Genomic DNA, 26419 nt, shown 5'->3' with positions numbered 1-26419 from the left:
AAAAAGTGCCCTCTGCAGGAGGAAGCGGGAGAACCACGTGCCTCAGTTAGTCTGACTTTATGATCACTCGAGCAGAGTTAAGCAAGGGTTAAAAGCCAAAAAAATCCTTATGTAGATGAGGCATGTGGTTCTCTTGCCTCCTCCTATAGAGGGCGTTTTTTTTAGAGGCTTTTTTAAACAGTTAAGCAGAGTCATCTCAATGGACTCTGGCACCAGCTAACCCAGCCTGACCTCAGCAGTTCTTGCCTTTTTCCTTTTATATTTTTACATTTTCATCATGGCAAGCAAGAGCAGAGTTGAAATCTTCTGTGATTGTGAAACAGCTGGAAAAGGTATGTGGGTCGGAGGGAGGGGGAGGAATTCACAATTAATGTAATTTGTAAGTAATTGTAAGTAATTTGTGTGTGTGTGTGTGTGTGTGTGTGCGCGCTTGTTTCTTCACTCAGAGGGAAGGGGGTAGGAGAGGAAGGGAGGGCAGCCCGCCAGCTTTCTTTCTCTGTGTCGGGGCAGTGTTTGTTTCTTCACTCAGAGGGAAGAGGATAGGAGAAGCAGGGAGGGCAGCCCACCAGCTTTCTTTCTCTGTGTCGGGGCAGCCCACCAGCAGAGGTGGGTCTTTTACCCCCCTCTGCTGATGGGCTGGCACTTCCTTTTTCCCCCCTAGAAAGCGGCTTTTGCCCGCTCCGCCGCTATGTCCGACATAGAGGCGGGATGCCTCTATGTTGGACATAGCGGTGGGGCAGCGAAAAGCCGCTTTCAAGAAAGCGGCTTTTGGCCACCCTGCTGCTATGTCCGACATAGAGGCATCCCACCTCTATGTCGGACAGAAGCAGCAGGGCGACCAAAAGCCGCTTTCTTTCTTTTTGCCTCACCAGCCATAAACCTCACTGCACGTCACTGTTCTCAACCCAGGGGACGCAATATTTTAAGAGCTAGAAAAATACTTTCTAGGTAAACAAACTCACTAGGTTTATTCCTTTGGGAGAGAAAGCTAGGCAAATCAAAGAACATGGAAACTCTTTCAGTTCTTATGACACACTAACAGACGAATCAAATACGGACAATGATATAATAGCAGCTGAACATCAATTCTCCTACATATTGACAAAGAGCTCTTTGCAGTCCAGCATGTTCAACAACAGTACCTGTTGGTATGGATGCCAGTAATTTCTGGAAAAGACAAGTCTAGAAGTCTTCTTTCAGTGTCATCTAGGAAACATACACCTTTCCAATTAATTGCCACAATGAAATGTTTCTTTGGAAGACTGGGCCCTGCAAATTCAATATAAATATTAGGCTTTCTCTGCTTCTCACTATACCTCTTCCTACACAAAGTATGTTGCCATCACAGTACCTGAAAATTTAGTAACTTCGAAGAATCTAGAAAAGAGCAGAGGCCACTGATCACGGGCAAAGTCTACCAGCTGCTCCTTTACACACTGAGGAGAAATCTGGTCCTGTGTGTAAGTCGCCTACAACATACAAGAATTTTATTGCAGTTCAGTGGGTATTTGTTTCTTAAATATAATACAATTTCACAAAGGCCCTAAAGTACATCTAACAATCTTTACATATTTATTGTTTAATCAGCAAGTTACAGATAAAAAAATTACAATGGAAATGAATTTAGGCATTCCATTCATACTCACAGCGGCAGTAGAAATAGAAGCTAATATTAATGTCAAATGTGACATCATTTGGATGTTCATACCTTAGCGTGAGCATATGTGATGAGATTCACCCACTTCTCTTGGGATTTGAATCTCAGTAGCTTTGCTGGGATACATTCTTGGAGAATACTTTGAACCAATTCATTTTGGATGGAGTCTCCAAACTTGATATAACAGTATTTGGCTCCAATTTCCACCAAGTCCTCCTCCTATAACAATTAATCAGATTAGTCAATTTTCTGGAAGAGTTCTTAATCCACCTTCATTCCCTAAGCCTCATTAGCTAGACCAAACAAATGACATATTAATGTATTACTAGGAGAAATAATCTTAAAATAAAATAAAGGCCTGCGTGGCATGGGACCAGGATGCTTGCGGGACCTTCTCATCCACTGGAATTGGCCCGCTCCACCCGTGCCGGCAAAGAGGGCATGCTACAGGCCCCATTGGCCGGGGAATTCAGCTGGCTGTGTCCAGGAGGAAAGCCTTCTCTAATTTGCCTTCCTTTTGGAATATTTTAACCTCCCCTCCAAGTGAGATCAGCTCCAAGCCTCCTGACCTGCCACAAGCACTTAAAAGACCCAGTTCTGCCAGCTGGTTTGGGGCTCCAATAAAGGAGTTTCACATGAAAAATGGTTGATAGATTAATACAGATGCTACCACCTCTTCTCATCCTACCCTCTCCCTCCCCATCTTTTAACTGGTCTCAGTAATTGGATCTTTACAGTATTTTATTTGTGTCTTTTAGGTTTTGGATATTTTGTAACTTTATAAGATTGTAAGCTGCCCAGATGTAAGATGGGTGTCCAATAAATTTTACAAACAAACGAATAGTATGTAGAACAATGGATTTAGAATGATAAATAATTCTTGGTGCAGATATGCCCTTAAAAAGTCATTTTTTCTCCAAGTGGCTTGGCCCTCATAACCAGAGTACCCCAAAAAATCTACCTTTTCACAACAGTATTCTCCAAACCGGACGCCACGTATTATCTGATAATAGATGAGTTCGGTACTGATGGGATCTTCTTTGGAATTGTGCCAGGGGGTGAAGATCTCTTTTCTGAAGTAGAGACGCCAAGGAGTATACTGTACATGTCCACCCTTCTCTTTTTCCTGTTGCTCACACTGAGAAATGGCATCCATGATGTGATCCCGTCCACTGCCTAGTGACCAAACCTAAGGTCATTGTTAAGGGGAGGGGGGAAGTCTGCTCAGTTAAAGAAGTACAAATTGCCTTGAAAAACTTAATATAATAAAAAATGAATGAAAATTGCACAAAGGTTATAAAGGAGAATTAATAGCATTATGTATAGCTGTGCACAAATAGGACGGCAAAAAGAGGGGATGGCTTCATTATATGTTCTTCTACATTATTTGTAGGGCAGGGTGAAACTGTCTCTGAATTGACACAGATTGGGAAGTTACAGTATATTAATATTCCTTTGTATCTCTGTGTAAACAAAGGGGGAGGAAAGGCCATCAAGGGGATACCAGATTGCAGCAGGTTAAAAAAAACCAATCTAATAAATAAATTATATATATTTTGAAGTGATAAAAATTATTATAAGGCTATAAATACATTTCCTGACACATGTCTCTTTGTAAATTGTACTAATATTCATTGCACTAACAACAACTCTGTTTTATAAATTCCAAGAATGTCAACTGAAACTTGATTGTATTTGTCTTGAGGCCAACCTGAAACTTTGCTGACTTAAATTATGGCTAAAAGGAACATTCTGGGGTGAGTCCTTGGAATAACTTATACTTTGGAATAGTTACATCCACTCCTTGAAAAAGCAAATAGATTGTGTCCTATTCCCTGATAGCTGTATGCTCTAGGGGAAAAGATAAAGCCTTGGAAGACTCAAGCAGAGAATTTTGGACTAAGAGGTATTCCAAAGGATAGGGGAAAAAATGACATTTTCATTATTACAAGTTTTTGGATGTTCCTTTTCTCATCCTGAAATAATTTTATCACATCCTTCACACTCCATCTAAGGCAGGGGTGTTAAACTCAATTTCATTGAGGGCCACATCAGGTTTGTGTTTGACCTTAGGGGCCAGGATGGACATGGCCAGGGTGGGTGTGGCCAGCTTGATGTCATTTGTGTTGGGGGTACCTGTAGTGGCCCAAGCTCTCTGCCAGTGAAAACGGGCTCCCAAGCTTTGTTTTTGACTGGGATGACCTCCTGGAACCCTCTGCCAGTAGAAACGGAGCTCGGGAGGCCACACACAGCCCTTGCAAGCTCCGCTTTTGGCTGGGACGGCCTCCTGCAACCCTCTGCCAGCTAAAACAGAGCTTGGGAGGTGGCGCACAGCCCTGCCGAACTCTGTTTTCACTGGCAAAGGCACCACAGGCCAATCCTTCACTGTTTCCAGGGTGGCTCCACAGGCCAGATCTAAGCATCCCATGAGCTGGATCCAGCTCACAGGCCTTGAGTTTGACACCCCTGATTTAAGGGCATTTACTTTAGTATTATTGGATACCTGTCTTCAATGACTTCTACAGGTAATTATCACCACATTCCTTATTAGAATCACTTTTGTGAGGTTAAGTTTGTGGAATATGGATTACCAGTATGCTCCCAATGTCACAGATGGTGCCTTGATCTCAGTGAAGTACTTAGTGGTAAGCTTTCTCAGCTAACAAAGTAAGTGATTATAAATCAGCTGAGATAAGATCAATGTCCTGAAATATCTAAGGAGGCCATAGAATTCTTAACCACAGCTGTGGTCTTTAGGCACCAATGGCTTTATTCTACAACTAGATAAGTCCAGTATTTGATTCTGTTTTTGTTTTGCTTCTCTATCCACTTAAATTCACAGTTGTTGACTGCCTTGTGCCAAGGATGTGATAAAGAGGTGATTTCCTGCACCTCTTCTTTTTACTTTTCTGTCAAGTTTTATTACCTATATCATACTGGTTTTGCTTGCTGCAAATACTGTCTGTCTGTCTCATTAATTTCTTTACTCTGTCAGTCTATGGCCATCTAGTAAATAAGTAATTCCAAGAACATTCACAACCTCAACTCCAAAGGGGGCTTTATGTAAATATTGAGCAAATTGGAAAAAAAAGTTCACTCAGATTGAGTGTGCAAAGAATGACTTATTTATGCAGACTGACTAAAATGAACATTAAATACATGGTCAGCATGATAGTGACATATATGAAAAACATACACAGCCTTTTGGATCACATGGGTTATTTTGTTTTCACACAATGATATTTATATGATCAGATTAAATAGAAGAATACATGGGAAAAATCCCCAGGCTGCACCAAAAAAGCAAACTACCAATTCTGATTATATGAATTTCCTTAAGTTATAAAACCTCTTAGTGCTATTTATGTGAGAAAAGGGTAAACAGCTGGTGAAATCTGGGAAGAGATGGAAACTGCATTTTTACATTTAGAGCCCTGGGCTGGCAGCAAAAGAAAAGCCCAAACCACCCAGGAAAGTATTTTATGAAGTAATGTTCCCATCCTAGGATATAAAAATAACAGATTAGAAATGAAAGTATTTAAAAAATGTGCTTTTCCAGAGCATTTAGATTGGCATGACACATAACTTCATTTTACCTTATCATACAAAGCAATGTAGAGAGAGAAGCCAAATGTGTCTTTTAAGTTCATTTGATCAGCTACCAGCTGGCAGATCTCCTTTGCAGTGGAGGCTGAATCTGCAAGCACTTTGGTACTGTTGCCGTTCATCATGATTACACTAAGTGTAATTGGCTTCTTACTCTTGGTTGCCTAAAAACAAAGTTAAGTAAGTACTAAGAAATAGAAGTCTATTCCACACATGAAGAAGATTGAATCTCAACTTTTACAATATAGTGCAGTGGTCTCCAACCTTGGCAACTTTAAGACTTGTGGACTCCAACTCCCAGAGTTCCTCAGCCAGCTTTGCTGGCTGAGGAACTCTGGGAGTTGAAGTCCACAAGTCTTAAAGTTGCCAAGGTTGGAGACCACTGATATAGTGTATATAGATGATCTACATGTAGTTAGGGAAGGCTTTGTGAAACTATTAGAATAAATTAATCAATATTTAACTTTTCCATGCCTTTTAGTGCCTTAATGATAAAAAGGTAGAAAATATCTGTAGCTTGGGTATAGAGTGTGGGTGGAGGTTCATTCTCTGAACTTGGGGGTTGGTTTCAAATGTTTCGTTACGAAGCTAGGTAACATCTTCAGTGGAATTTAGGGGATATCAGTGTCAGTGTTCCTCTGTTCATAAGGGCTTCGTGTGGTCAGTAGGTCTTATGATGGAAAGGTCACATCAGGTGAGGGACTTGTGATGGGACAAGTGTGCGTTGCATCAAATGAGGGGGTCTTATGATGGGTCAGGTGTGGATCACATCAGTGGCACCAACCCTCAATCAACCCACACAACCCCAATGCCCCCACCCAGCACTTCACCTCCCAATGATCCTCACCTAATGTTACCTCCCCATCACAAGAACCATCACAAGACCCTTACCTGATGTGACATCCCCATCACAAGACCTACTGACCACACAAAGACATTATAAACAGAGGGACATTGACATCCCCTAAACTCCACTGAAGATGTTATCTAGTCTGGTAATGAAATGTTTGGAAGCCAACCCACAAGCTTGGAGAACGAACCTCCACTCCCAAGTACTTTTTTCTATGCTTAAGTGTAAATGGTATTATCCAAAGATGTTATTTCTCATCATCAGGTTCCTCTTATAATGTTTATTCATAAAGTTACATCCACTAAAGTCCTTTCCAATGTTAATGTTTTTCTGTTTGATAGTTGTTCCTTTCAACTCTTTCCTGTTCTCTCAAGATATTAGTAAGATCTTTTCTCTCTTGAATAGCTGATCTTTCCCCACAGTCATTTTGTATTGCTTTTGACAAAGGTAATTGCTAGCTTTTTTTGCTTATCCCTTTTATAGCAAAAATTCAATTTGAGGGGAAAATTCAATAGTTCAGTAATTTATTTTCTTTCACAGGAAATAAACTTGTATTTGTGCAATTTAAAGAAAGTTCTGGAAAAAATACTGATTTTTCCTTGTTTACCTAGAATGGCTAGTGCAGCAAATGTGTCTCAAATGAAGGTTGTTAAAAGAAAGAGAACATGTAATTCATAAGAAACTCAGCTAAATGGTGTCAGCTGGATCCTTCATAAGAAGTGAACGAAGAGAGCTAATGAGGAACCTACTCTAGATGACTTCAGGCATGGAAGGAAAGATATCAGAAAAAGGTTGCAAAATAATTGCTCATTCTGTTGATTTGATTTGATTTGATTGCACTTATATGCCGCACATTTAGGGCAATGGCAATTCTAACTCAACATAGCTGGAAAATATTAATTTAGATAATTAGAATTACTATGTCCTACCACACCATAATTTTAGATGTAAGAAAAGAGAAGATAAAATGTAATGTAATTTGGATAATAGTTACCTGCAGCTCCATCCAGCTAGGTGGTTCAGATCGTGTTCCATTCATATAAGTTCGCCTCAACCGTTCAGAACAATAAGGTGCATACAATAATGGTCCACCCCGAATAAAATTTAGTAGATACTACAGTAGTATGAAGTAAAATAAGTTATTTGAAAGCATATGGCCACATAGGTTTGTTAGGATCTTCTATAACAGTAAGTAGAATATAATGAAAATGTTTACGGTTAATTCCATGTTACTTTTTGCACTTTGAACATCATGTCTCCAGTATAATGATATTTTTTAAATACACTTTAAGAATGGGCTTAACAAAATAGAAGGTGAAATCATTTTTTAGGCTGCAAACATGAAAATATTTGGCCTGTGTCTGAAAAGTGCAAATGTCAACCTTCATTGTGTAAGACAGAAACAAACTTCACAATAATGGTCAAAATTAAAATGTTGCCAATAAGATGTTTTTAAGACAGAAAGCGCCAAGAATTGGGAGTGAAGAGGAAGAAGATCAAGATATACAATAAGAAGGGAAATCCTAGAAAGAATAGAGAATAGTTGCTGCTGAATTTTGCATTAGGCAACTATGGGCAAGAGTAGAGCTTTGCAACCTGTACCCAAAACCATTTAGCCAAGGGGTCCTCAACCCCCGGAATGTGGACTGGCCAGAAATTGGCCCACGCAAACAAGTAAATCCCCATCCACGCAATGCAGGCAGCATGTGAAAACATGTCCCATCTGGTCTGTGGAAAAACCTCTCTCCACAGAACTGATCCCTGGTGACCAAAAGGTTGGGCGGCGCTGATCTAGCCCATGGTCCTAAATGAAATACATTTACCTCATATGCACAGAAAGAGTGCTTGCTGCTTCCTCAGGCAACTATTTTAACTATGGCTTCACCAGCTGTCTCTGTGCAACTTGTGCAAAAAGTACTCCAGAATGATGGCAGCAGTTTATCTGGCCCCTACTCTGAAGACATTTGTCACCTTGGAGCTAAAGCTTTGTTCTACACATGGTCCTCAGCAACTAACTGAAGTAGCTCTTACTAGGAGCAAACAACTACAGAATCAGTACCTTCACAAACTGGTCTGAAGGGCAGAAAGAACCAAGGCAGAGTGACAGCAAGATCCAACCTCTGTGATAACTAGTTTTATTTTTATTTTCAGTGAGTTGTTTACAGATCTGGCAATAAATCTCATCCCTGTTATAGAAAACAAATAGACATTTTGTTATGTTTCAAGTTCATCATCTCAGAGGCTAGCAAACTTTTTTGGCCAGAGATCACATTTAATTACATTTTCAAAAAAGGACTGTGCTCTCTGTTGGCCACAGCAGGAATGAAGAGCCAAAAGGTTTGTCTTCCCTCCTTTTGGGAATGTAGGATTTAATGACATTCCTATTTTGCATAATAAGGGGGAAAAGGAAAATTGTAATGGGGAAAAAAAAGATTTTAAAAACCCAAATACTTTCTCAACAAAACAAATAGAAAAATGCACAATTGAAGTGTCATAGGGGAAAGGTGGATGCAGTGTTGAATATATCTGTCATTCTCTGTTACTTATACATTTTGGTTTTCAGGGTTATTTCATGCCCTGTGCATCAGTTTTACCTATAAAAAATGTTTACTTTGCAGGAAAAAAAAAATCAAACCAATGAGTCCTTTAGATGAGTTGTGAAACTTCACTCTTGTTACTGAACAAAAAATGGAGGATCTCACATGAAATTTAAGAGATTTAAAACCTCATGCATTATATTGTTCACTTAAGTGTAAGCTTAACTAAAATATTTTATGACTTTTCTTTAAAAATGCACCTGATACAAAAATAAACAGTATATTATACCTTTATATTTAAAAATCCTGAAATTCAGCTCAAAAGCAGTAGAAAAAACTTTGCTTCAAGCTTCTTGAAAAGAAAATTAAAAACAACATAGGTCTGGGATGGCGAACCTATGGCACGTGTGCCACAGGTGGCACACGGAGCCATTTGTCAGGCACGCAAGGAGTTACCCTGCCCACATGTGCACGTTGGCCAGCTGAGTTCAGCCTTTTTTAAGACCATTTGTCACCCTCCCCAGGCTCCAGAGGCTTTATAGGACTTTGGGTTTGTCCGTTGGGTCGTTTTTCATCCTCTGGAGCCTTCAGGGAAGCCTCTGTAAGGTCCCTGAATGCTCCAGAAAGCTTAAACTGGCCCTATGAGCAAACTGGAAGTTTGTTCCCAAATTTCCAGTTTGCCCGTAAGGCCGGGTTTTTGTGCTCCGGAGGCTTCAGGAAAGCTCCTGAAGCTTCCGGAGGGCCTCCGGGAGGGGGAGGCTGTTTTCGCCCTCTCCAGGCTCCTATAAAGCCTCTGAAGCCTGGGGAGGACAAAAAAAGCATGCAAGAAATGTGGGGGGGGAGCGCCTGTCATGCACGCATGCGTGCTGGGGGAGCACATTGCATTGTGGGTGCGGCACGTCTGCACACAACCCCCCTGCGCTCTCCCTGCTTATGGCACTCGAGCCAAAAAAGGTTCACCATCACTGAAATAGGCCATCAGAAAAAGTATGCTTTAGAGCCATGTTTCTCAACCTTGGCCACTTGAAGATGTCCAGACTTCAACTCCCAGAATTCCCCAGCCAGCAGGCTGGGGAATTCTGGGAGTTGAAGTCCGGACATCTTCAAGTGGCCAAGGTTGAGAAACACTGCTTTAGAGTGTTAATGTCAGACATGCAAGAAACAAGTGACATAAGTACCAACCACATAATTAGTGATACCAGGAACACCTCTGATGAAGCTTAATAGCTTTTTATATAGCCTTATTGCAAAAAACATACACATACGTACATGATTTCAATACCTGAAGGAAATCTGAGTTTTATTCAAGCCATTTTAGATGCACATCTGGATCTGTGCATTTGCTATTGAAAATAAAGGTACTATTTAATAAATGTAATACCTGATGGCAGGACGCAGGATAGCATTTCCAATGATAAACTGCACTTTTTCAAGGTTAGACATAGGCCTCTCAGACTCAGAGCATTCCTCCTGAAACATATCTTCCCCATTCATCAGCTGGCTTTTTATCTAAAATAAGCATAAAACCATTCACCTTTTTTTGATTAGAATTGTTTTAAATGGCATCCAATCCATGCTGGAATGGAACACCAGCTCAGCCCCTCCAACCTGGTCCGCTTTAAATGTTTGGACCAGACTAATCTCAAAACAAAGTAGGAAGTTCCTATTATAGGCAAGATATATGCTCCATTTTTCCTATGTTGCTTTGGACATGGGGAATGCATGTCTGTTCATCTGCAATATAGTTTGTTGGCATTATTCATTTTATATTCAAGATACAAGAGGAAGCGGAAACATCTGCACATGTCTGCTGCTTTCTCAGAAAGTTTCTGCCTTGCAATAAGCCCCACAACATCTATTTTCAATAGGACACTGTAATGCCTATTGGATGGTGAGAAGAAAATATGCAACAAACCTTATCAGCCATTTTGGAGTTGCGCTTCAATTTCACAGAAGAAATTACCTTGGAGAACTTGTTAGCTTTTTTGATGTCTACCTAAGTTATCCAATTTATGAAGAAGAAGAAAAGAGTTAGCTTGATTCCCTAAAACAGATAGAAACTGTAAAAAAGAAGGGGAGCCAGCACTCATAAGCATTGGGTTATAATATGAAGAAAGCAGTTTTTTAAAGTCTTGAAAATTGTTTTTTATCGTTATTTGTAACAAATAATTTTGGAAAGAAATCTTTTTCTCCTCTTTGTAGTGTCACTTAATTACCCATCAAGATATTACTGCTTATGTTACTATTTTTATATTATAATTTTTTAAATTAGTATTTTAAGTCACTTGTCTTCAGAAATAGAATGGCGTAAAAGTACCGTATTTATCGGCGTATAACACGCACCGGCGTATAACACGCATTCCCCATTTTAACACAAAAATTTGAGTAAAAATTTTTTTCATTAAAAATAAATGACTTGGAAGCTCGGAACTTAATGTTGGATTAAAATTTATAACATTAGAACATGAATTACTTCCCCACCCTCTTCTGTCACATCATTTTCCCCCCTCTGATCCCCCTGTACCACCTAATCCCCCCCCCAGATCCACCTGTACAACCTAATCCCCCTGTACCACATAGTCCTGATACCACCTGTACCATATAACCCCACCCCCCATATCACATACTCTTTCCCCCTGCGCCACATAACAAGCCCCCCCCACATAAACCCCTATTTCTATATGTTTTTGTTTTCACCACAGTACCTGGCCTGTGTCGCTAGCAGACTCAGGTTACTCTTTAATTGCGCTGACGAGTAACGTCCTCAGCGTAACGTCAGGGACGTCACTCGTCAGAAGTACGGTGGCCTCGGAGGGTCCTGAGGAGCAGCCTTTAAAACAGCAGCGCGGGCGGCTGCGGACTCACAGCTGATTGGGAGAATGCCGGCGCGTACACTTGGGACCAGAGAGCAGGCGGGCGGGAAGGTAAGCACACGCAATGATGGAGAAAAAATACAGGCAGCGGGCGGCTCTCTGGCCGCTGCGAGCCGCTGCTGCTAGGATGGGGTTAAATCATGCAGCGGGCGGCTCTCCAGCCGCCGCTTGTTCAATGATGGGGTTAAAGCGAACAGCAGGTGGCTGGAGAGCTGCCGCCACTGCTGCAAGGTAGGGGTTATATCAGGCAGGGTAGCTGGAGAGCCGCCGACGCTGCCATGAAATGGATGCTGCACTTCTATGAGTATCATGGGCGCCGGTGAATCAGCTGGAGCAGGCAGTTTGGGACCCGGCGTATAACACGCAGTATCGGCGTATAACACGCAGGCAGGGTTTAAGCTTGCAATTTTAGTTTTAAAACTGCGTGTTATACGCCGATAAATACGGGTAATTGGTTAAATAATAGCTATTAATTGATGGCTACCTTGGGTGCGGAGTTTAACAAAATGTTACATTCTTTATTAGGATCAATAAATTTGTCATAGACATTTATGTTACAAAAATGTCACATTCTAGGACATTCTAAGACATTAATGCTATACATTCGCTGGCTGGGGAATTCTGGGAATTGAAGTCCGGACATCTTCAAGTTACCAAGGTTGAGAAACACTGTTCTAAGTGTTTACTGCTCTACTAGCAGTGTACAGTAAGTTTTAGAAAATTAACCAGTATAGTTGAAGAAATTTTAAAAGGCAAAAACATTACTTTGTTTTTGACTTCTCACTCAAGATTCAATTTAAGAAGAAATTATGACAGCAAACCATTCTCATCTTATTTTACTGATGGAATGAAACTAGGTTTCTTAGTCTATTATGGAATATACAGAAAGAATTGAAAATGAGTCTGCTTCCATTTTTGTAAGATGAGGATCGTGCTGAGTCTTTCTAGTGTTTTGTAGACACTTAAGACTAACTTCCTGGCAGCATTACAAATTATATGTGCTGTCATCCAAATGGAATGTGGTGCTTTCTTTTCATAAACAGAGCGCTAATAAACTTTGACCCAATTTTCTGACTAACCCAAACTGCTTACAATTAACAATAGAACAATTACGGACAGCTACCCTGTCCCCAGTAACTCTGCTAGTTCAAATCAGCAAGCTGTAGCTGAAATAAATTAACATTTAAGCCCCAAAGACAGAGCAAACATTTCTAAAATCACTGAAGCCCAGAATCTGTGGTTTGTACATGGCACACAAGATCACACTTCGGATGTTTGATAACTCTGAAAAGATTAGCATTATCAAGCCCTTCACACAGGCTACCAATACTTGTTGGCTGCAGGGTTCAAATTGTCCACAGCTGCCCATGTTATGAACCACTGAACTACATGTTGCAGCACTTGTCCAGACCACAGATGCCAAAATGGTCAGTGACATCTGACACCTCTTCTAGTGCTATTTAGGCTTCTTGTCCTAACTGCTCTGTTAAATCAAAATGATAGGAAGCTAGCATGCTACAAAGCAAAATAGCATTATGAAGCATAATCTGAATTTCCAACAATGTCTCTGCACTCTACATGTTGTTTATTGAACTAGATCAGACAGTCCTAATCCGAATCAGCACTTCAGAAAGAGAGAGTGAGAGTGAGAGACTTCCTGCACCAAATAAATTTATTTGTCTGAGAAAATCATACACCAGAAATTGTCATTGCAAGTAACACTTCAGTGGGCAAATAACAATTAGACATAAATCAGTGTGGAGCAACAAATACTTAGGATTCTAATTTTTCTATTTAAATAAGCTTATAGCAATGAAAAATATATTTTCCTTACTATATCTGGATGATAACTGCTTACAGGTTGCGGTTGGCTTTCTTTGCCAAAGCTTTCAATAATCTGTGTCTCCTTGGAACTTCTCTTGCTGTTGATATTCCGTACTCTTTCTGGCAAATCACCCATGAACTGTAAAATGATGGTCCATACAGCTAGAGAGGCCTAGTGAGAACAGATAGTAGACATGCTGTCCTTGCAATTATAATGCATTTCATTAACAAATACTTATTAGCTGAATGGAGAGAAATTAGCTTTCTTGATTTTTGTGCATCAGCATATAAATGTACTTAATTCCTATTGAACATTATGAGAATTAGTGCACTGCTATGTTTACCATACAGTTATAATAATAAACATGATGTGTGTAAGAGAAACACTGGCTACTCATTCAATAGATGATTTTGCCATTTTGTCCAAACAATTCAATTTTGTTACTGTTGCCTTATTTTGAGACCAACATTTAGGAAAGAGAAAACTGTATGTGGTTTCATTAAATACAATTACTGTACTTAATGCGTACTTCCCAAAATAAAACGTGGAAACAATGAAATATTAATAATTCATTGTATATATTTTACCATGAAAAATGGGCACAAATTTTGCCTGAAAATATTGTAAGACATCTGGAATGTGCAAATTGGAGAAGGCTAATCTAAATTACACTTTTGATCTTGCTGCATATTTGCCTTTTACATCAATGTTAGGTCTTTATCATGTTAGTTAGAGCCAAGGTGGCGCAGTGGTTAAATGCAGCACTGCAGGCTACTGCTAGATCAGCAGGTCAGCGGTTCAAATCTCACCGGCTCAGGGTTGACTCAGCCTTCCATCCTTCCGAGGTGGGTAAAATGAGGACCCAGATTGTTGGGGGCAATATGCTGACTCTCTGTAAACCGCTTAGAGAGGCCTGAAAGGCCTATGAAGCGGTATATAAGTCTACTGCTATTGCTATTCCTATTGCTATTGCTATGTTTTATGAAGTAAGTTGCTGGGTATCATTTTCTAAAATTAAGCAGCAATGAACAAACAAATCATGTATCATAATGTGCCATTTTTAATGGATAGGCCTTCAAGTTGCAAGAGAGATGGTAAAATAATGCCTCAATATTTCTACATGTTTATGTTAAATATAGTTAATGTTTTCAAAATTGGCTGAACAAAAATATTTTAAACTAATATTTTAAACTTATTTTCTAAGTTTAGTAACAAATGAATACTTTAAAGCAGTGTTTCTCAACCTTGGCAACTTAAAGATGTCCGGAATTCAATTCCCAGAATTCCCCAGCCAGCATTCACATTCGCTGGCTGGGGAATTCTGGGAATTGAAGTCCGGACATCTTCAAGTTGCCAAGGTTGAGAAACACTGCTTTAAAGTATTCATTGTCCAAATAGGGTGATGTTAGTATTTTAGTTTAGAATAACATTGCAGCAGACTTTTCTACCAAGGTGTAAACCTTTAATTTTCTGCACAGATCCGTCCTTAAAAAGTGCTTGAAAACAACATCTACTGAAGAATTCATCAGCCAAACAACAGAATATTCATTTTGAAACAGCTACAAAGGCTACTAAACTGTTCTGAGTCAATTTCAATGTGCTGATTCTTGTCTATAAATCTTGAAAAAATTGAGAACAAACTGTGTTCCTCAACTGCAGTGACTTGTGTCTTTCAGCAATTAGACAAAACGAGAATGTAGGGATTAAACCAGACAATTTTATACATGGCCATTGTGTCAATTGTCTGGAACTCCTTGTCATGGTAGGATAGGTTGCTTTCTTTGTTTCTGATCTTTATATTGTTGGTAACTTTTTCATTGAGCTTGGAATGACAAATGTTTCCTATTTTTTAAATAAAGGATTAATTAAAACTGAAGTAAAGATTGAACTTTTAATATTTGCAGTTATTAGATGACTGAAAAAGACCATTTTATAGGAGATAGGTCCATGGCCATCAATTGTTATGGTAATATCTTCTAAATTTATTTATCATTTATCGTTTATCATTTATCGTTTATTATTTAACCTTTGAGACAGTGTTAACTCTTAACAATTGCCTAGTCATTGCAGTTTTCTTGGCAAGATTATAAGAAATAGTTTGCCTTTTCTTTCTTCTTAGGGCTTCCTGGGAGACAACAATTGATCCAAAGTCACCCATATGACTTGGTGCCTAAAGTGACTCTAAAATTCAGTCTCCTGGTTTCTAATCTGGCACCTTAAAATATACTTAGCATGTACAATATGCAAACACAATAAAAATCAACATAACCAAATACATTTCTTAGCCATATCACTACATTAACATCCATTTTATAATATTCAGTACAGTCTGCAGCATCACATTCCCAATTATCAGGAAAAACATAGTCTGATTCAGAACAACTTTCACTTCAGTTTCTAAAGGCTATGTAACAAACAGTTGTTTTAATTTTTTTGCCTGTTATCAGAGAAAGAAAACAAGCTGTTCCAAATTTATTCCAAAGGCAATTTATTAAACATTACTTCAAGGAACTGGGAGTTTTGATTTTAAAAACACATTAAATTAAGGTAAATAATTACCAAAATATCATCCTTTTCATCATGATAAAGCAAAGGGTGGCGCAGTGGACGTCTAATGTGTGTATAAGTGGCAGATCCCTGGAAGTGAGTTGCTGCAAATTTGGGGAAGTTGTATTGTGCCAAGTCATCTGCCTCCTCATTCAGCTCTACTGTTATGGGGATCATATCCAGGTCTATCTCATGCAGCTTGTGTGTCTGTGTTTTTTTCTCCAGGTCCTACAAGGTACAGAAGTAGAAAAACAGTTTTGTTTTAATTCCCTAGTGTTGTTAACTTAGACTTGATATAGGTGTTGAAATTGCAGGCATAAAAAATCTAAATAACGTCCTCTTCAGCACTCAGGGATTGCATTCCAGGAAAGAAAGGTAGACTGAAGATGATTCCACAGAAATGATGCCTATGACAACAGTGGAATGAAGAAGGCCTCTCTGGACAAGTGCTCCAAACAGCTGCTCCCCATGAAGAGATTGATAGACAGCAGTCTCCAGCAGGTTTATAGCTCTGGAAAATGAGAGGACAGCCATCTTGCTCAAATTGCTATGGCAGCCTCAGAGATTTGACTTCTGAGAAATGGGGATTTTCTGGTCAACTTCCTAATGTCTCCCAGAAAATAAACTTAAAATGGTGAGTGGATGAAATCCATTGCTCTACTTTTGCATGGTATTCACTGCCCAGAAATAGGGCAACTGTAAGTTGTGGGGGTGGATAAAGGAGGTAATGTGAAATAACTTTATCAGTTTTTCTTTCTGGTCAATCATTATTTTTACTTTAGTTGCAATCAGCAATGCAGCCATTTTAATGATATATTTTGAAATGTTCAAAAGTGCTCATAAGTTCCTCAAAATTACTTCATTATTCAAGAAGCACAATCAGGAAAACTAGACCTATTTTTATTACAAGGTTACGTTGCTAGAAGCTTGCAAATCTGAAGGTACCTCTCTGGTTTCTCACTTTTACTCACCAAAAACCAGGGAGGGTCCCTCCTAAATGCATTTGCCATTTTCTCCTTTGGAGTCAGATTTTGTTCACCAGATTGTTGTCTAGGCTATTGCTCTTTCTCCAACCTCAGAAGGTGATACTATTACAATAGACAATCAATAAGAGCCGAGGTGGCGCAGTGGTTAAATGCAGCACTGCAGGCTACTTCAGCTGACTGCAATTCTGCAGTTCGGCTGTTCAAATCTCACCGGCTCAGGGTTGACTCAGCCTTCCATCCTTCTGAGGTGGGTAAAATGAGGACCCGGATTGTTGGGGGCAATATGCTGACGTTGTAAACCGCTTAGAGAGAGCTGAAAGCCCTATGAAGCGGTATATAAGTCTAATTGCTATGCTATAATTTAATTATATCTCCATCTCTTCTTACCTCAAAGCCCAAAGGAGCTTGGCCTTCTTGCCCTCCAATGAAAGAAGGCAAGAAACCAAATACTCTGTCCACCATTTCCTGATCACTGATGTCATCATACATTGATCCATGTTTGTTTTCTTCAGAATCCTTTACTTTTAATTTCTTACTATAATCTTCTGATTCTGGAATTGCCAAATGTTCCTGTAAATAAATGAAAGGAATCCATTAAGGTGGACTTAGGGATTGAGTTAGGACTTTATATGTACAAATTGCACTTTATAACTACTCCTGCATCATCAGAACAAAGTAACAAAATTAGTTACTATTCAATGATTTGACACTGGAAACTCCAACAATAAAAAAAGATCCAATGGGAGCCCTAAAAATTGATAAAATAAAATAAAAACCAGGAGGCACTACCGCAAACATGCTCCGGCTGCTCCAACAATAATTTTATTCCTGGAAATTTATTAAACATTGCTTCAAGGAACTGAGGGATGTTTAAATGTTAACAGAAAGCTACTGTATTTATATTTTGGCCCAGTGGCCTCATCTAGTTAAGCAAAAGAAATCCCACTCAAGAGATTCAGAAAGGAAAACCTGATATGTTGATACAGGTAAATGGGCAGAGAAATCTGAAACTTGCAAAAATCAAACACTAATGAACTAAGATATTGTCCTTTTCTTGCCTTTCCTAAAGGAATGAGAGTACTCTCCCAGGGCTGGCTCAAAAAGATAAGTAGCGCCCAGATCCAGAAACCAGTCTGGAAAATAGTTGCAATCTAAGAAATAGTAAGCTGGCTATGGGTTGATATTTGGATTTGATCATACAGAAGATTATTGGGGTTTGGTGACTTTATTATACCTTCTTGTTATTCCATCTCTGTCTTCCTGGTTTAAGGAGTTGCTACTGAGATAATCCTTTCAGAAGTCAGTTTTCTTTAATCTTTTTTCTCCTTTCCTTTTGTTTCCTTTCAATTTTTTAGTTTTTTGACTAAACACATGATATAGACTTGATTTCTTACCGAAAGCGTGACTCCATTCTGAAAGGGTTTTAATATCATCATATGTATTTTCCTTCTGCTGACTACTCCCTAGTAACTCTGGTCAGAAGGAATTTGTCTGTGGAAATGTACCTGATGGTAGCATTTGCTGAATGGGCTCTCCTAAGGATCATGGGTATTGTAAGATTTGCAGAGAAAAAGGCCTTAGACCAGTGGTTCTCAACCTGTGGGTCAGGACTGCTTTGGGTGTTGAACGACCCTTTCACAGGGGTCGCCTAAGACTATTGGAAAACACATATTTTCGATGGTCTTAGGAACCGAGACACCAATTTTATGGTTGGGGGTCACCACAACATGAGGAACTGTATTAAAGGGTCACGGCATTGGGAAGGTTGAGAACCACTGCCTTAGACGGTCCTCACCTGAGGCAGGCAGGCAGGCAGGCAGCACATACCACATCCTAAGTATGTATGCCTTCAAGTGCATCCCATTATACCTTAAAACCCACTTTAAAGCAAAATATTGAGTTCACCCTTTTCAAGAAATTATTGTAGAAGAAAACTTTATACATTTTTATCTTCTATCAAATCAAAAATTGAGATTATTCAGCAACTGAGGTATTGAAGGATTGTCATAGATAAGAGACAGGGCAAAATTTTCCAGATGTTTTAGAAGACAAGACAAGAAGGAATAGGTTTGAGCTGGAGGGGAGTAGATTTTGATTGGACATTAAGACAAGTACTGATGGTAATAGCTAATCACCGGGAAAAACCACTGCCTCAGAAAAAGGTGAACTCTCTTTTTCTGAAAACATTAAGTAATGCCAAATGGCCATCTGTCAGGGATGCGTAATAATGGATTGTTGTATTGACAATAATCTTAAGTAATTTTGACACTGTTATTTTTAAATATTTATTTAACAAAGAAACAGGCTGATATAATACTAATTTTAGCCATTCTGTTCCCATGTCCTAGTTATGAGTTCCCAGCTTCAACACTTTAATTATAGTAAACAAGCTATAACTAGTCACTCTCTTTGGAGGTATACTGTATTTTGGGGAGTATAAGAGGCACCGGAATATAAGACCCAACAAGATTTTGAAGAGGCAAATTTAAAAAAAAAGTTTTTGCATTCTGCAGACCTTCCAAAAATGGCCTGTTTTTCATGAAAACGGGCATGCATAGCCTTTAGGAGGCTTATAGAGTGCTCCTGGGGGCTGGGAAACATGAGCAAAAAATGGCCTGTTTTTCATTCATTTTTGCCCTCCCCAGCCCCCAGGACACTCTGGAAGCCCCCAAAAGGCTATGCACAGCCATTTTTGCAAAGAGGGCAGGGTTTTGATAGGACAAAAATGCTGTATTCAGTGTATAAGACGCACCCAGATTTTCAGCCTCTTTTTTGAGGGAAAAGGGTGCGTCTTATACTCCGAAAAATACAGTAGCTATTTTATTCCATCATCAAAATTACTATTCTTCACAAGTTCTATGAACAAGACTTGTGTGATTCCTATTTCCATGTTTCCAATCATACTACCTACCTTCTTCATTTTGTGCAAAGTCTTACGAACAAACATTCCCCTGGCATAAGCCTGTATCACACACACAGCTTTCAGCTGCTCAGCAATTTTCTGGCGCATCAGGTAACCTCGGCACAACGCTTGAAACTTAATCATGTTCCCACGGGCTTCTTCATACTTCTTCATAAGCTGTTTGCTCCGGAAAAGGGCTTGCAGACGTTCAAATCCCAATATGAGCTATATGGGAGAAATAACAGCCTGACATTAATTGTGGTGCAAAACATCTTCTATTGCTGGATTCCAGGGTCAAAGGCAAATTCTTACCATTTTAAAATTTTTACGAGCAAAGTATCCTCTCCAGGCTGCCTGTATAACTACAGCACTTTGTCTCTGCTTCAGAAACTGTTTCCTTTACAGAGAAAGAATAACAAGAAACACAACTTATTCTACAAAGAAAAAGAATATTAAAGGAGTGTTCAGAGCACACCCAATAGAACAGGTGCTGGAGAAAAAATGGAGTTATCCCAAAAACCAAATCAGGAAAGCACCCGAATTATATCAAGATTAAGTGATTTCATTTTCTAAATGAAAACGATGACATGTGTGAACTCCCTCTTCTATGGGGTACTGGAATTATCTTAAATAGACATGAACTATTCTAAGTGGTTTTTCCTTTAACACTAACACTTTAATGCTCAATGTATCATGAATTTAGAGAGAAAAAAATTCAAGCGCCTAAATGGGTTAAAGTGATTTAGCATGTTTTAGAGGAGATTAGGTATTTGTTGTGGCTCCATTATTGTGGGTAAGAAGGTTTGGAACAAACAATAGTAAAGTTTAAATGCAGTGATCCTGTTACTCCATGGATGGTGTTCCATTCATCACCATTTCCTATTTCTTTTCCAACTTTCCATGTTTATTAAACATGCTCAGTCCTCTCTGGACTACTGTATTTCTTTGTTTCTCTTTTACATGTTTTTTTTTAAAATCATGAACCTTATCCTTTCATTTCTTGTTAGCCAGATAGAGTAGATTAAAACCTAGACAACACATTGATTTGTTTGGTTATGGGAGGGTTGCATAACAGGAAGAGGTCCATAAAGTCAAGATGGCATCCAAAAAGCCCACCCTTCTTTACATGTGATGTGAAGAACATAAAAATGGTGGGACTTCAATTGCCTGATAGTGGCTGTCATCTTGTCTTTTTGGGCACCCCTCCCCCTATAGTCACTACTAGTTATGGGTTTTCCTCTTTCTCGAATGGAAGGCGCATCTTTTGCCCCCTAGGGTATAAACCAGGGGTGGGTTCCTGCCAGTTCTAACCTCTTCTATAGAAGAGGTTCCACAAATCTACAGTGCCATTTAGAACCAGTTCCAGCTCCCTCCCCCCGCAGATGAAGAGCAAGAGGAGGAATTCTGGGAGTTGAAGGCCACAAGTCTTAAAGCTATCCAGTTTGAACACCCCTGGGGGGGGGTTCTAAAGAATTAGGGGTGCAAGGGTCTTGTAACTTGACAGTTTTAAGACTTGTACATTTCAATGCCAGAGTTTCTGAGCCAACATTTTGGTTGCTAAGCAAGAGCGCTGTTAAGTGAGTTTCACCACATTTTACAAGTTGGCCACACCCACCTGGTCACATGGCTGGCAAGCCACTCCCACCCGGTCACATGGCAGGAAAGCCATTCCCACAAAGCAGGCCACACCTACAGAAGAGGTTCTAAAAAAAAATTAAACCCACCACTGGTATAAACTACCATCTTTTCTCTCTGTCCTGCTTGTTTTTGCTCTTTGAGGATCTTATTGCATTCTAGACAGAGGGTCTCAAGCTTTTTCAGGCTGCACAACTTGTTGGTTTTTTAAAATATTGGAAACAGCTGATCAAAAGTCAAAGTGCCAATCATGGCACACTGACTTCATTCAGTTGAATATGTTTGTTTATCTTTTAGTCTGTCACAGAACCTTATCATGTTCCTGAGGAAGTCAAGGACTCCATGGTCCACACAGTTTGAAAACCCCGATCTAAACAATGCACAACTGTAACTGTTAGTAATTCACATTTGTCACTACCATTAAACATGTTTACCTGTCTTTGACTCCCCTGAGCACCTTCTGAATTAGAATGGCTTTTTCTCTGAGTGCCTTGTCACGCTGGACCTCCAGGACTGTATCGTGATAATCCTATTAAAGATTTGAGAAAAATAAAAGCACACTTATTTGAACTAAGGCTGGAGCAAAACAGATTAAATGATTCTGTATAGAGCCGAGGTGGCGCAGTGGTTAAATGCAGCACTGCAGGCTACTTCAGGTGACTGCAGTTCTGCAGTTCGGCTGTTCAAATCTCACCGGCTCAGGGTTGACTCAGCCTTCCATCCTTCCGAGGTGGGTAAAACGAGGACCCGGATTGTTGTTGGGGGCAATATGCTGACTCTGTAAACCGCTTAGAGAGAGCTGAAAGCCCTATGAAGCAGTATATAAGTCTAACTGCTATTGCTACAAGGGTAGCTGGATTTAATTGTTCTTAACAATTCAATTTATTATTATACCCACTGGCAGTTGATCAATGGTGCCCTGATAAATATTAAAAAAACCAGTTGTGCTGGCTCTGCTGCTGCTGCCAATTGCTAGTCATAGACCAACTAATTTGCATGCCATGCATAGCGGCTCAGCTCACAAAATTCCAGAAACTTTAACAGTCAGCTTTTGCCAGCCAGTGTAATTCAATTCCACCATATGAAAACATGAATCAGGATCAAGCTGCAAAAAACATTTTGAAATAGAATAAATGGGGAGAAAACAAAGGCGTAAAAAGTCATGTCTGGAAAAGGTTTGAGGAGATTCTTAAAAAAAGAAGAGTATTTCTTATTCTTCTTCTGTGCTGCACATACCATTACTTCTCCAGACAGAAATAAAGGAATAAAAATATATGTACATTGGAGTATTTCACCATTCAAGTGTTCAGATTTTTTTGGGTTTGTTCAAAAATACATTTATTAGTTATGAGCAACTTATCTTACTTGTAAGAAAAAAAAATTCAGAGGTAGAGATAAAAGTATATCTAAATGAATTGTTTATATATTATAATTTCCACATCCTTTTTTGAACATCAAGGAAGCATTTATTTGATCAGAATAGAATAATTATCTTATATCTTCAAAGTTAATTTATACCCTGAATTTTTTTTTAATTCTGACTCCATCTATCTCTATTTTTCACTTGGATATTCCTGCTTTCCAATATGGCCTTAGGTTTATCCAACAAAACAGAATGGGGCTCTGGAACCTATTTTTACCAAGAATTATCTGAATAATTCAAGTAAAAATGCTTAAGATTATACCATCAGCCTACATGCAATTGGACATACCATAAACCCCACTGAATCCAATTGGATTTGTTTCTTGGAAATAGAAACAGGCTTGCACAGTTAGTCATGAAAAACATCTGCCTGTGAAACTGTGTAACTTACTTTCAGAAAAACTTTGGTTTTGCCAATTTTCCAATCTTCATCTTCCATTACTTTCTTACAGATAGAAATGCAATTCTGACGAACATCATTTTTCAGCTGAGATGGAAAATAACAATCTCATTTAATTTAAAGTAAAAATACAAAGGCTACATAAGAAATAATTTTATTTATTGAGTCATAAAATTTATATGATTTTTTAACAACTGGCATTTCAAACTGTGGCCATGCTTAGGGAGTACCTTTTTATACATTTTTCCTCTCTATTTGCAAATAATATCTCATAACAGGAGAAATGAGATATCAAGCGCTGTCATTAAAACATATAATAAATTACCATATGTAACACCTGCCCAAATTGGTAGTATTATGGTTCCTGCCTCTGATGTTTCATTATTCTAAGATTATCTGCAATCTTTTCTAATAAACTGATTAAAGAAACCTTGTTAATTCATCTCTTAATTGTTGATTATCGAAGTGTTAGCAATTACTGTTTTTTCCACAGATTTGTGTTATTCACATACTTCAAAATGTTTGATAATTACTGTTCAACAAAAATAAAAGAAATAGATTGCAAGGTGCTAAAGGAAAACTAAGAATATTTATAGATCCAATCTGGATTGGTCACCGGGATCAGAGGTTTTGTATTCCATGCTTTTGGACTCATGCTGGAGCCCATCCCCAGGGAACTCTAGCAGAGTGTGAGCTATTCGAATTAAGGCTATAAAGCCCTAGTAAGACCACATCTAGAGTACCGCATTCAGTTTTGGTCACCACACTATAAAAAAGACGTTGAGACTCTATAAAAAGTGCAGAGAAGATCAATGAAGATGATTAGATGACTGGAGACTAAAACATGTGAAGAACGGTTACAGGAACTGGGCATGGCTAGTCTAGTGAAGAGAAGGATCAGGAGAGACATGATAGCAGTGTTCCAATATTTGAGGGGCTGCCACAGAGAGGAGGGGGTCAAGCTATTTTCTAAGGCACCCAAAGGCCATACAAGGAATAATAGATGAAAATTGATCAAGGAGAGATTCAACCTAGAAATAAGGAGAAATTTTCTGACAGCGAGAACAATCAATCAATGGAACAGCTTGCTTTCGGACGTTGTGGGAACTTTCAAGAAGATATTGGACTGCCATTTCTCAGAAATGGTGTAGGGTCTCCTGCTTGGGCAGGGGGTTGGACTAGATGACCTACAAGACCCCTTCCACCTCTGTTAATCACTGTTATGTTAGAATTTATTTATACTTATACTCTGTTATGTTACAATTTATTTATATTTATTTATAAAATTTAATATTGATGCTGATACTGCACATAATAAATGCTGTAGGAACAGATTTTAGAACAGAACAATCTGCTTTATTTCCACTTATTATTTTAAAAGAGCAATTTAAAACAATAAAGTACCTGTTCTCTAGTTGGTACCGGCCGTAGGACTCTGTATCTCTGAAAGAAATCTGCAAAGTTATAGCGAATTGGATAGCCAGCTTTCCTAATCCGTATGGTTTCCATCATGCCAGAGTAGTATAGCTGTCGGATACAGAGTTCTCTGTCAAATTGCTGAAAATGAAAGAAACGCCAAATTTACCACAGAAACATAAACATTCTCTAACTAACCAAATCCAAAGTTGATTCAATGAAAAATATTGTTTTGTTTTGTTTTTAAATCATATTTTCAGGTAGGTCTAAACCGGCGGTGGGTTGCAGGAAGTATGCCCCGGTACGGGCGTACCAGAGCCTGCCCGGAGCACCAGATACCATTCCGGTATGGTGCTCCGGAGGGCCCACCTGCCTGAGCTCCTTTCCTGTCTTTTAAGGCTTCTGTGCTTCCGCGCATGCGCATGATGCATACAGCGTCTGCACGACGCTCTGCTGGGCAGCTGGAGCGTCGCGAAGCCTCGCCCAGGCAGTAAAATGGGATTCGCAACCCACCACTGGTCTAAATCACCTGGTCGCACAGAGGAAAAAAAGCATATTTCTGAAATAGAGCAGTCTGTGCATCAAATTTGGCTTCTGATGATTTAATCAAGTCAGCTGTCTCATTTTCTTGGCAACAAAATGGCAATGGTTTCTGTCATTTTTCCACATTCCAGTCTAATGTGCCCTGTTACTGGCAGCCTCCCCTCTACTAACCAAGTCTTACCCTGCTTAGCTTTTTGAGATCAGGCAAGCTCAGCTATATGTTGCTACTCATGAGGGCTGCTTAGTGTATCTGTACATGTACCATATAAAGTAATGTAAAATGAAATCAATTGTTCCCTTGTCTGGAAATTCTGAATAAATGGTTTTTCCCCCTGAAAATAATTTACAATTTGCAAGGTATGAACAATCCAGTGACAATAAGAAAAAGCAATGTTTAGCATTTCTTTTCTTCTGGATATGGTATGTCTTGAAAATGCTGTGATATCTGACTTAAACCAACCAAGAATGGTCCAAGTGTAGAATAAACTTATTAAATTTTTACTTACTTTAATTTGCAATTTTTATTATACCTATTTTCATGTGGCAATATCCTTTATATAAGGAAAATTAAAAAGTGCAATATGTTCTACTTGTGGTTAGGGCAAACAGTGTTTTTCAAATCTGGCAACTTTAAAATATGTGGACTTCAGCTCCTGGAATTCTGGGGAATTTATCACAAGACATCATCTGGCAGTATTTGTGGCATACAGATTAATATAGTTATTTCTTCTGGAAACTATTAAAAATCTAAGAAATACATTATTAATCAATTATATAATTCTTAGAAAATTAATTCCCCCCCTCCTGAAACCATATGACATGACATATGAGGAGCATAATGAAGTTTACCATGGGTTTCTTTTGGTCATTGGGTTTAAGGCAGCGGATAAAATAAGGCTGACAGCTGTTCAAGATTTTCATCAACTGCTCCAGAGACTGTTTGAATTGTCCTGCTAATGTAGACAAGCGTTTGCCAGAATCTGATCCCTGAGGGCAGAAAATACAGAAATGGCATAAATGCCAAATTACCATCAGCAAAGAATTTACAGCAATGATGTAAATTGTTTACAGGGAAAAAAATATAGGACAGGGGTGTCAAACTCAAGGCCCACGGGCTGGATCCAGCCCATGGGGCGCTGAGATCTGGCCTATGGTGCTGCCCTGAAAACAGTGAAGGACCGGCTGGGAGTGCCTCTGCCAATGAAAATGGGCTCCCAAG

At 39.1% G+C, this 26419-nt stretch overlaps 1 protein-coding gene across 2 annotated transcripts in view; it reads right to left on the bottom strand.

Annotated features, from left to right (window-relative positions):
* The window catches only part of MYO7B (myosin VIIB), a 77297-nt gene that overhangs the window by 23107 nt on the left and 27771 nt on the right, over window positions 1-26419 (bottom strand). For both annotated transcript variants that reach the window (XM_087725673.1, XM_087725672.1), the window contains exons 16-33: window positions 26050-26187; window positions 24646-24798; window positions 23233-23328; window positions 21853-21947; window positions 20096-20180; window positions 19793-20008; window positions 17269-17451; window positions 15908-16123; window positions 13358-13519; window positions 10566-10646; window positions 10032-10159; window positions 8173-8299; window positions 7108-7227; window positions 5254-5427; window positions 2619-2846; window positions 1709-1876; window positions 1352-1469; window positions 1143-1269 (exon numbers count right to left, since the gene is read on the bottom strand). In XM_087725673.1, coding sequence (XP_087581799.1) covers window positions 1143-1269; window positions 1352-1469; window positions 1709-1876; window positions 2619-2846; window positions 5254-5427; window positions 7108-7227; window positions 8173-8299; window positions 10032-10159; window positions 10566-10646; window positions 13358-13519; window positions 15908-16123; window positions 17269-17451; window positions 19793-20008; window positions 20096-20180; window positions 21853-21947; window positions 23233-23328; window positions 24646-24798; window positions 26050-26187 — 2615 coding nt within the window. The remainder of the gene's footprint in view (window positions 1-1142; window positions 1270-1351; window positions 1470-1708; window positions 1877-2618; window positions 2847-5253; window positions 5428-7107; window positions 7228-8172; window positions 8300-10031; window positions 10160-10565; window positions 10647-13357; window positions 13520-15907; window positions 16124-17268; window positions 17452-19792; window positions 20009-20095; window positions 20181-21852; window positions 21948-23232; window positions 23329-24645; window positions 24799-26049; window positions 26188-26419) is intronic.

This window comes from Thamnophis sirtalis, unplaced genomic scaffold (genome assembly GCF_051295495.1).
Source record: "Thamnophis sirtalis isolate CommonGarterSnake01/CBP01778 unplaced genomic scaffold, rThaSir2_p1.2 scaffold_11, whole genome shotgun sequence".
In the NCBI taxonomy this organism is placed as follows: Eukaryota; Metazoa; Chordata; class Lepidosauria; order Squamata; family Natricidae; genus Thamnophis; species Thamnophis sirtalis.
The sequence above is the reverse complement of the archived record's forward strand: the minus strand, read 5'-3'. Positions and strand labels throughout refer to the sequence as shown.